This window comes from Cyprinodon tularosa, unplaced genomic scaffold (genome assembly GCF_016077235.1).
Source record: "Cyprinodon tularosa strain WSP-4 unplaced genomic scaffold, ASM1607723v1 ctg764, whole genome shotgun sequence".
In the NCBI taxonomy this organism is placed as follows: domain Eukaryota; kingdom Metazoa; phylum Chordata; class Actinopteri; order Cyprinodontiformes; family Cyprinodontidae; genus Cyprinodon; species Cyprinodon tularosa.
This window is the reverse complement of record NW_024039523.1, coordinates 505,674-516,418: the sequence shown is the minus strand read 5'-3', so window position 1 is coordinate 516,418 and position 10,745 is coordinate 505,674. Positions and strand designations below refer to the sequence as shown.

The following is a 10,745-nucleotide window of genomic DNA, read 5'->3' as shown; positions in this document are numbered from 1 at the left end:
TTATAAAGGGTCCTCTTATAAAGCAGTAAACTATTTTTCCAGACTAGGTAGGATTCCTGTAGGCCTGTGGAGCGTTCTATAAGGTTGGATCCGTTGACATCAAATGCCTTCATACAATTTAGAAGCCACAATTGTTAGACCTGGACTTGGAAATTCTGGTTCCAGTAGCTTATAGGGTACAAATAGTTAAAGCAGATGCCATTAAAGATAACATAAAAAAATTAAAGAGCAAATAAAGGGTAGTTCTTTTAGAGCAGATATCCTAAGGACATGTCTGTACTGTAAAAGAAACAGTTTATCATTGAAGTATTAGCAGGGATTTTCTTCCATCATCTCCTCAATTTATGCTTTCACCCCATTTTCATATCATTTATTGGCATTTTTCCAATTCTTTTAAATTTCACCGAAAACTTTTGTCAAAGGCTAAATATTTCTTATTTAGATACCCCCCCCGTCCCCGTCACATTTTCCTGAAAATCTAAATGTTTAGCCCAGCTCAAACATTTAACATTTTATGTAATAACACAGATAAACTTGTTTTCATAATATGAAAGTTATGCTTGTTGCTTTAAAAAGTGACAAGAACAGGACAAATATGGAAGCATCAATCAGAAGTATCAATAAAGTATTTATTAAAAAAAAAAAGACAGACATGACAGGGGTGATAAAAGCTCAGCTTGGTTCAGGTTGATGCAGGACTTCTGAGATGGTATGTGCAGCCATGAAACAGTCAACAAGTTTCCCATTTTCCTCTAAAACAGCTCACCCCCCCCTGCAGAAAGGGACTCTGGAGACAAAAGCCAAACTGGAGACAATTCACAAAACGGTAAGCACTTAAACATGCAGCAACTCATGCAACAAAATAAAACACAAACATTTATGGACGTATAAAGAAATGCAACCCTCCATTACAAAGAAAAACTTTAGCATCAAAATAATTTAACTCAAAAGACACACTCTTTGGCTTCGGATGATAAAATGACTGCACTCAGACATCTGAACCAGTAAAAACCAGCAGTAACCGTCTGTTTCTCCAGTTAACAACTGGCCTCCCAGTAGGATCTACCATCTTCATGATGAGCATCAGGAAAGCTGCCAGAAACCGTCACACATTTCAACACATTTTACAGGGAAGCTGTAAAACATCCAGAGGTACAGCTCCCCCACCAAAGTCGGCCATTTTCACCCCGTCTTACACACAAAATAATTCATTCAGCTTAAAAGATAGTTTTAATATACAAACTGTGCTGGGACTGCCTCCCAGTTACCAGACAGACAAAAGACCAGCTTCAGTTCCTCTTCCTCACCCATTTAACTCATATTCTGAACATTTAAGACAGACAACATTCAAAAACCATTCAACTCCCCCTGATGGCCCGAGGCCAACGGACACAGAAACGCTTGGAGGCTCAGAGCAGTTCATCATTTTCCATCAGCACTAAAACGTATTCAGGAAGGGCTGCTTAGAAACACTTCCTGAAGACGATCTGCGGTCCGTGCTCGTCGTACTCGGCCTGGCTGATCCAAGCAGAGCTGAAAGTGGACAGATTGGCCAGAACCGCCCCTCCGCTCCACACCAGGAAGTCTCTGTCTTTGGGGCTGGTGACGTGAACGGCCGCCCTCATGTCCTGTGGCAGCAGGTTCTTCACCTCGGCCTGGAGCCTCTCAGGCAGGCCTGGCAGCAGAGTGTTCCCACCTGCAGTCACATTTATCCCATTAAATGGTGGAGAGAGACTGCAGAGGATACAGGGTTCATTTTGCTGTGACAATGGATACCTGAAAGAACGATGTTTGCCAGGAAGGAGCGGCGCAGGTCGATGTCTGACCTGAGGACGGACTTGAAGACGCTCTCATGCATTCCATAATGATCCCGTCCAATCAGCTCCGGTTTAAACAGGATCTCAGGAGCCCTGCGAGGAAACCAGATCAATCACCAGATTGTTCTTTAGGGAAATCTTTACGCCCTAAAGAGGGGCCGGACAGGTTCAAGTCAGGCAGCCCACCGGGCCTCCGTCAGCGAGGCCGCCGGGGGCTGGGCCTCCGTCAGAGGGGCCGCGGGGCCTGGGTCAGCGAGGCCACCTAACTGTTTCCTTTAAATATTTTAACATTTTAGTAGCATATTCACTCAGTTTAGGTCTGGTTGCCATGGAGTTATAAGGCAATTATGGAGGCTCTCTCTGTATTTTTTTTTTTTATATCAAACCCTGTGAATGTAAATCTACTTTGGCCCCTGAGCAGCAGTGCTCATGGGATAAATGATCAGAAATAAAGCAGAAATGACCAAAGTAGGAAGAAGAATGTTTTGTTCTTTGCTTCTTTGGGGTAATGAAGACTCCAGACCTCCTGCACAAAGCAAAGCCTACAGACCCGTCTTGCTCCTTTTCTGACTCCTCAGAGCTTGAGGAGAGCATGCATGGTATTAATATTATTGTTATATTCATAGGAGCAAAACATGCAGAGATGAAAGCTTAATTTAATATGACATATTAAAAAAAAAAACATCAGCATCCAGCATATTTGCAGTTTCTGCCCAAATATTTTCTTTTTGTTGTGATTTCTCTAACAGGGATAACTAGGATCATATTAATTGGTTTTTATGAACCATGTTTGTTCTCCTCTTCCAAACTCAGCATCTCTTCATCCAGGCCTGAGATCAGAAATCTTTTGATGGTGATGAAGTACCGATTGTTTGCATCCAATCATCAATTAAACGGTCCCAGAGCATAATTCTTCTATATTCCCAATTAATAATTGTAGTTACCCATCTGTCGTTATATTTTTATTTGACAAACCAGATCTTTGATGTTCCTTTTCCTGTTTGTTGTGATTGCAGTTGTGGATCTTGACCTGTCTGGAGCAAAGCTAAAAATAGCTTGCCTCCGTATTTTGACGGCAAAGACGTAGATGGACGGTGACTCCGCATGACATACGTGAGCGGGGCTGAGCGCTGACAGAGGATGTGGAATCTGGGCTCTGAACGGATCCAAACAGAGCTGAGTTTTAACAATGGGCTTCATGCAAGAAGCTTTTGTACAAATAGATTTGTTCTTAAATCTTTTTACGAGTGATTTAGGAGAAAAGGACACTTCATATTTTTCTAGTATCAGATTTGATTAGATTTACCTTTTTAATCCTAGATTTTTTGTGTTTTCTTAGTGAGACCCGCCGAGTTTCTGCGGACATTCTGACTCAGAGGTGTTGATGATGAGGGGATCGTTACCTGAACCTTTCTGTGCCGAGGGTGATGATCTGGCCATCTGGTAAGGTGTAAAGCATTTCTCTGCAGGATGACCTCTCTGGGTTCATGTCGGCTTCATAGTCTAATGCAACACAGCAGCATCTCTCCTTCATCTCCCTTACAATCTCCTCCTCTGCAGTCGTTCGCATGGAGACGCCCTGTTCCTGCAGGAGCTTGAAGAAGAAGCCAGAACGAAGTAAAAAAAAAGAAAATGATAAATTCAAATGATAAATTTAAACAAGCGTCAACTAATGTTTATACTCAGTAAGTTTTTTAGTCAGTAGTTTACATCGCAATCTACTGATGGACCAAAAATCTCTTTTCTTTACCAGACATTTTACACAGTTCTAAGCACTTCTACCAAAGTACCAGAGGATTGTTTTTTTCCAAGACTCTACATGATGACTGAATATTAAATGGTTCTTTGAGCACACAGGGAGTTAAATAAGAGCAACATGAGCTCTCTGCATCCTCTAACATTCCAATGCTTTCAATCACAGAGGAGATCCTAAAGGAGCTGCAGTAATTCATTCTCTACCATCTTGTTTTAGGTTCCTGTCACACCGTCCTGATTTATCCAGCATCTGGCTGACGTCCAAGAATCTCCTAAAACGCTGCCATACGCTGAACTTACTACGAATTTTTTCTATTTTGGGCATATACATAGAGTATTCAATGAAAGAGGCACAAGCCAGTATCCTGAGGGGGGCAGCGATGCTCCCGGAGACGCCCGGCCAGAAGAAAAAGATTTCTATGATTGTGGTATTAACCTAGTTGCTGTTTGCTGACACCAAAAACTTTATTTTTCTTAATTTTTTTTGGCAGGCAGTAGATTCAGCGTCATGTCTGCTAGGAAGTGTGTTGGTGGTGGGCGTGAACGCAGGGAGGATCCATCACCCTCCCCTTCTGGCTCACCCTATGATGGAGATGAAGTCTGGAGGAGAACTGATGGTTTCCTCCTGTGAACCCCCTTTATACCAAAACACTGCCAATACGCCATTATACAGCAGCTGGAAGTTAGAAACACGTTCAAGATAGATATATATATATCTATATCTATATCTATTCTGGATAAGTTACGCAGAAGTTAATCAGAGGTTTAGGATAAGCTGGAGTTTTCAGCGTGTGCCAGCCTGCTTCCGCCAACTCATAAGTTATACAAAACGTATCCATAACTTATCAAACGCATGTCAGGCATATGCTGGTCTAAACCGTCACAGTGTTACAGGGGCTTTACCTGCAGTGGGATGTCAGGTTTACATGTTATCTATCCATCAGCTTTAAACCTAACAATCAAATTTCCTTCAACTGAAAAAGAAAAAATCTGATTATCTGAGGATGAAGACCAGGTGTTGCAAACCTTTTTCAGCTGTGCTGTAACATCGCAGCCAGCCAAAGGGAAGCGCTGGATAGCGTGAGGAAGACCGTAGCCCTCAAAGACAGGCACACTGTGACTCACTCCTTCTCCAGAGTCAAACACCACACCTAGAAAAGGTCAAGTTAGAGGTCACGCTGGAAGGCCGCACAGGCTGACAGCAGAGAGCGGGTAAATGACAGCCGTACCGGTGGTTCTCCCTGCTGCGTACAGGGCCAGCACAGCCTGCATGGCTACGTAGGCAAACGGAACACCAAAGCGCTCAAACATGATCTCCACCATGCGCTGCCGGTTCTCCAGCGGGTTCATGGCTGCCTCCGTCAGCAGAACAGGGTGGTCTTCAGGATCCACACACAGCTGCTGGAAGGTGTAGTGCCAGATCTGAAAGAACAGCAGAGGTCAGCTGCTGGGACTGGGCCCCAAATGACACCAGTGTCAATTCATACAATATTACACTTTCTATCATCAAACATTTAAACTGATCTTTATTTAGCAACAAGACAGAAGGCTGTACCCTGTGAAAAAGCATAACAGGCACAAAAATATCCCACCCACTGGATGGTCCCTATCCTATAGCTCTGCACAGCATTCACAGCAGCAGCACAGAACAATGAAGGTGCAGAAATGATGCCTTGCAGTATTCACTAACATCTCCGACCGTTTGCTACAGAGTCCACCTGCCTGAGAACTGCCACCGTCCTCCCAGTGAACAAGTCTTCAGCTAGTCTGAAAGACACCAGGTCAGTGAGGATGAGTCCAGGGGAGATTCAAGGCCTGCTTTCCTCCACAGTCGACTCCAGCAGCCTAAAGCCCCATTTCCACCACCCTATTAAGCCGTGCTGAGATCGGTCCGAGCAAGGTAACCAAGGTAACTGCTGAGAGTAAATGGCACTAACACCTGAACCACTCTAAACTGGTACTGGTTCATCAGTAGGGTTCAGCGTGGTTCAGTTCTGGCTCGGTTCTCTGATAGCAAAGAGCGCATGAGCAGACTGCATCATCTCCTTACAGTCAGCCTCCATAATCAGGAAACTTCAGACATTCATAACAATCCCAGCTCCTCTACAGTGTCACACGATTTCCAGTGATGATGCTGCTTAGCAATGTGATGAACCTCAACTTCTGTTGTTTCCTGCGTCTGTAAGCCCTGATTAGGCTATTGTTTTTTTCTAATCAGCACTTCCCAAAAACCTACACAAAAGGCTGCCTTCTTCTCTCGACTCTCCACAAACTTCCTGAATGTTACGGCCGCAGCTATGTAGGTTTGCTCGTTTCCCCTTCAGAGATCAGTAGTAGAGTAGATCGCCACTAGGAGGCTAAGAACCGTGCTAGCGTGGTGTGTAAACAATCTGAAGCAACTGAGCTCAGCACGGATCAGTTTTAGGAGGGCTTATGAGGAGGGATCAGCACAACAGGATTGGCCCCTCCAACATCATCCTCAGTACTGGTGTCCCACAGTTCTGGGCCCAGTCTTGTTCACCACACAGAGCACAATGGTACTGCTCTACTAACTAGGTCAACAGTCTCCATCAGTGCCATCAGTGTTCTCTGGCCTTCTGTCCATTTCAAACCAACTGATTAGTTTTCATTGTTTAGGTTCAGTTCCTGATCTCCTGTGAGCATCCAGCTTCTTAGACCAACCATAGTGCTGCTTGGAAAGACCTGGTCTGAGTTAAAATGCAGTAGCATGACCATTAACAGGCTCTTCAACTGGGAAATAAAAATCCTTCCAATGTGGTGGAAAGCAAAGTGGACTAAAGTCCTTTACAGTGATGTGAAAACTGGCTGCAGGCTTTCAGAGCAGCTGTTGCTGCCAAAGGAAGGACAGCTGATCAGTAGGTTCAGGCTCAATAGCATTTTATTTTGTACCTTCAAATAAAATCTTAATTGGAAGACCTTTTAGTAGCAGACAAAGAAAATTTTCCCAGCAGTGTTTCCATGGCACCTTACCTTTTCCATATCATCCCAGTTAGAAATGATCCCATTCCGTATGGGATGCCTCAGAGTCAGAACCCCCCGCATGTGTTGAGCATCATGGCCGATGTAGATCTCCCTCTCCAGGGTCCCATTCATTATTTCCTGGAAATAAAAAAAAAAAAATAAAAATACTAATAGCAAAGCCAGATTTCCTTTAAAGTCTGAGTAGATTTAGTCCATTGTCCAATTCTGCAATGTAACTCCTCCAGCAGGAGGCGCTCCTCCATCAGACAGAACATGCAGCGACAGTGGAGAGGAAAACCTCCAGCAGAACCAGGCTCAGTGTGAACGGCCATCTGCTGAGGCCGACTGGGGTTCAAGGAGACAGAAGCAAACATAGACTGCTCTTTTCCCTATCCATAACTGTTTTTATGTTCCTGTATTTTCATCTTTTTTATTTCTTTTGTATTTTTTTTTAAGTGACCTTGAGTGTCAAGTAAGGCCCTGTTAAATAAAATGTATTATTATTATTATTATTATAGAAAAAAGAACACAGAAGCACTGATCTATAAATAGTTTCTATATTAGAAAAGCTAATGGTAAACTAGCTCCACAGGCAGCAGAGTCTTTGAAACGGTTAAACAGACGAGCTCAATCCGGTTTTAACATCAAAGGATGAAAGGCAGAACATCCAGTTAGTCGCAGTAAAATCTGAGCCCATATGTAGGAGAGAAACAGGACTACACACTGAAAGACAGGCTGATCTCCAACATCTATAACCAAAGGTGTCAATGGCAGCAGCAGCGTAGCTGATATTTCTCTCCAGGATGGGAGAGGATTTAATGGATCGCAGATGTATATCAAAATCTGGACGGATTTTTACACCAGGAAGCACAGCATTATCATCAAATAAACAAGATGGTGACCCAAACCCCTATTACATAGTTTGGGCTAAAATGAGCTGAACAAGGACTTGTTAACATGGAAGTCTCAGACATCAAAAATTGGTCCAATATCAGCCAAACAAAGCAAAAAACAGCAGGACATATCAGCCTGTATCTAAAGTAGGGCTGAAACGATTCATTGTGAATAGAATCTGGAGAATAGAGACTGTAAAATGGCCTCTAACTGACAGAGCCACACAAAAATTAGGTGTCAAGTAACAAATACTTTGTTACTTTATTCCATTTCAAATGTTGGCCATCTATACTTTCTGGAATAATTATTTTTTAAACAACTTTTTAATTCTACTCCTTACATTTCAAAATGTTTTTATTTTATTTATTTTTTCCAGCTTTTATTGTCATTCCACTGTCAAGTACAGAGCATTGAAATTCATTCTTTGCATGTAACCCATCCCCTTGGGGAGCAGTGGGCTGCCATTGTGTGGCACCCAGAGAGCAGTGTGGGGTTAAGGGTCTTGCTCAGAGAGCCCGAGTGGCAGTCTGTGGGAGTGGAGCTCAAACTCAGAAACTCTGGATTCCAAGCTCTATGCCCCAACCACTAGACTGCCCTCCCCCTAAAACAAAATGGACTCAGTTTTTATTTTGAAATACCAACAGAAAAATTTAAATAATTAGTTTCATCCAGACAATTAATTTCTTTGTGGTTGGACTCAGTGCTGCCCCAACTTGTTGCTCACCACAAACCAAAATAAATTGTTTTTCAAGATGATGCAAAGTTAAATCTGAGACTGTCGCCATTAGTTCGAAAACTAAGAAAATGAATTCTAAGGAAGTTATCATCCAGAGTTGTAGAAAAACGTTCCTTTAATAGGATAGTGCAGCAGTTACCATTTTTTCCTGCATTACTTTGACTTTTATACTTCAAGTGGTTTTTAAAAATGGTACTTTTACTTGAGTAAATTGCTAAATTCGATACCAACTTCAACTAAAGTGTTTTAAACAGAAGGATTTATAATTCTACTGAGAAATAAACTTTAATACTTTTGACACCTCTGCACTTGGTAATAAAAATGTATAAAAATGTTGCATTCTTCTGTCAAAAGCCTCAATTGGAAACATTTTAATTCCTTTAAAAAAGGAAGCTTTGACTATGCCGTTATTAATCGATTAATTTAAAAAAATAATCAATTTGAAAAATAACTTAGTTGCAGCCCTAATCTAAAGTCTCTAATTTAGGCAAACTGAAAGGAACTCTTCACATTAAAGTTAATGTAATCCGTTGGTTAGTTATAAAATGAGTCTGACCTGTTGACTGATTTTCTTTGTTTTAAATGTGAAGCTTTGTTATTCAGATAGACGTCAAAGTGTGTGAAATTATTGCCAATTTGACATCAGATCGGCAACCATCAATACTCACAGCTGTTACTGGTGTAAAAACCATCCCTACTGGCTAGTGCAATGGAAAATACAGCATTTATTAAGACTAGATTTTAAATATAGAACACCTGAAAGGGAAAAAAAACAACAACTCCTAAATGTAACCAAAGAGAGAGAAAGCAGAGAGGTCTGACCTCATATTTTGGCACTCCAGTTATTGTTGGGAACTTGATGTTTGGCTGGTCTTGATCTGAAAATCCTGCCTTCATCAAACCAGATCCTACATCCAGGATGACGGGGATCTTGAAATCAGCGATCTACGGCATAAAAAGAAAAAAGAAATGCTGGATACCAGAAAATATCAGTTTTCTGTAAAGAGGTAATTTCAAACTAAGGTTCCAAAGAATGTTTAATGTCGGCAATATTCACAGCCACATCCAAAATGAGAGAAATGCTGATTTTATGTCCCTGCAGGACGTAAACCAACAGTGAAGGAAGCAACGATGCCCAATGAACCAGGAGCTGATTGGTCAACAAACTGGCCAGAATCTAAAGGAGAACCTGTGGGGTTCTGTAAGAAGACTGGACCCAACAAGGCCAATGGTCTGCGATCAAAGCAACCATCACCTCAGCAGCCCCCCCCCCATGAAGGCAGTCATTTAGAGAGTGCAGATATAACTGGACACACCTCCAGAAGGCAAACATTTCTCTCTAAATGTCAGCCTCCATGTCATGTTTGTAAAAAGACCGATATTCTGTAATCAAACCAAATCGTTTTTCCCCTTCCTAAGACTCCATTACTGACCAGAAACCATAAAAGCGTAAAGGTGAGTACCTCTGTAAAGCTCTCCGCCCATAGCTGGGTCCTCTGCTCCCCACGGTCCGAGATCCGAACCCCGTCAGAAACCAATTCTTCGGGTCCTCCAGGGTCGAACTCCAGGCGCTGACTGGGACCCGTTTGGAGCTCTGGTTGGAGGTCTGGCTTCATTTGCTGCTTATCTGTGAGGAGGGACCCAGTGGAGGAGTCCTCCTCACCGCCAGCCCTTCCAGAAAGGTTCCCGCAGACTGACAGGTTATTATTGTTATTATTAATGTGTTCCGTTATATTTGGGTTGCAAACGTTCTTCCCGTCATCCAAAGTCACCCCCTCCACTAAAACGCCAAGAGCCACAGGCTCCAGTTCCTCCTCAGGGGTTGGAGGAGGTCCGTCTACAGGAAGGGAGGCTGGTTCTGGCCCAGCGGGTCTCCCTCCTGGATCAAACCCCCCCTCCTGCAGCATCAGCTCAGAGGTTAACAGGCTTTCTGAGCCGACCACTGGAGGAACCACTGGAGATTCACTACTAGAAGCTTTAGTGTCACATAAGAGCAGATTCCTACCAGAGCCACCAACATGACGACCATGACACTGCAATGACTCCTCTTCATCATCATCATCCACCACAGGACCCAGTGACTCATTGCTCCCAGTCTCTGACAGCTCGGTGGGTTCTCCATCGTCTCCGCTCTCTGTCTCAGAGAACCTCCCAGACGCTCCGGTCTCGTTCCTCCACTCAGAGCTTTCCTCCAAACTCTTCTCAAGCTTCTCCACTTCTCTTTTTTCCCTCTCCAGCTCCAAGCGGAAACCTTCCCTCTCTGGGTTTGGGGCTGATGGCTTCTGTGAAGTGAACCACCTCAGATCCTGGAGGTTCAGGTTCTCCTCTCTGCTCGGCGGACCCAGGACAGGAACGTTCCTCGGCTCTTCCTGCAGCTCCAGCCCGCCTTCAGTGGTTTCTGCTTCAGTGCTGAAATCCTCTTCCTCGTATCTCGTAGACTCTGAGGATACACCCTCGCTGAGCGGGTCGGATCCTCCGAACATGGGGCCGTCCTCAGAGCTACCAGCATCAAAGGAGGGCTGTGGAAAATGCAGCATTAGTAAATGATTCAGGAAAAACTT

The 10,745-nt window shown here is 43.4% G+C and overlaps 1 protein-coding gene across 1 annotated transcript in view; it reads right to left on the bottom strand.

Annotated features, from left to right (window-relative positions):
* Positions 1-615: 615 nt before the first annotated feature.
* LOC119773530 overlaps positions 616-10,745 on the bottom strand; it is a 35,127-nt gene continuing 24,997 nt past the window's right edge. Inside the window, exons 16-23 of the mRNA XM_038270515.1 lie at positions 9,648-10,703; positions 9,007-9,129; positions 6,564-6,692; positions 4,802-4,994; positions 4,599-4,723; positions 3,221-3,411; positions 1,777-1,910; positions 616-1,696 (exon numbers count right to left, since the gene is read on the bottom strand). Coding sequence (XP_038126443.1) covers positions 1,464-1,696; positions 1,777-1,910; positions 3,221-3,411; positions 4,599-4,723; positions 4,802-4,994; positions 6,564-6,692; positions 9,007-9,129; positions 9,648-10,703 — 2,184 coding nt within the window. The 3' untranslated portion in view covers positions 616-1,463. The remainder of the gene's footprint in view (positions 1,697-1,776; positions 1,911-3,220; positions 3,412-4,598; positions 4,724-4,801; positions 4,995-6,563; positions 6,693-9,006; positions 9,130-9,647; positions 10,704-10,745) is intronic.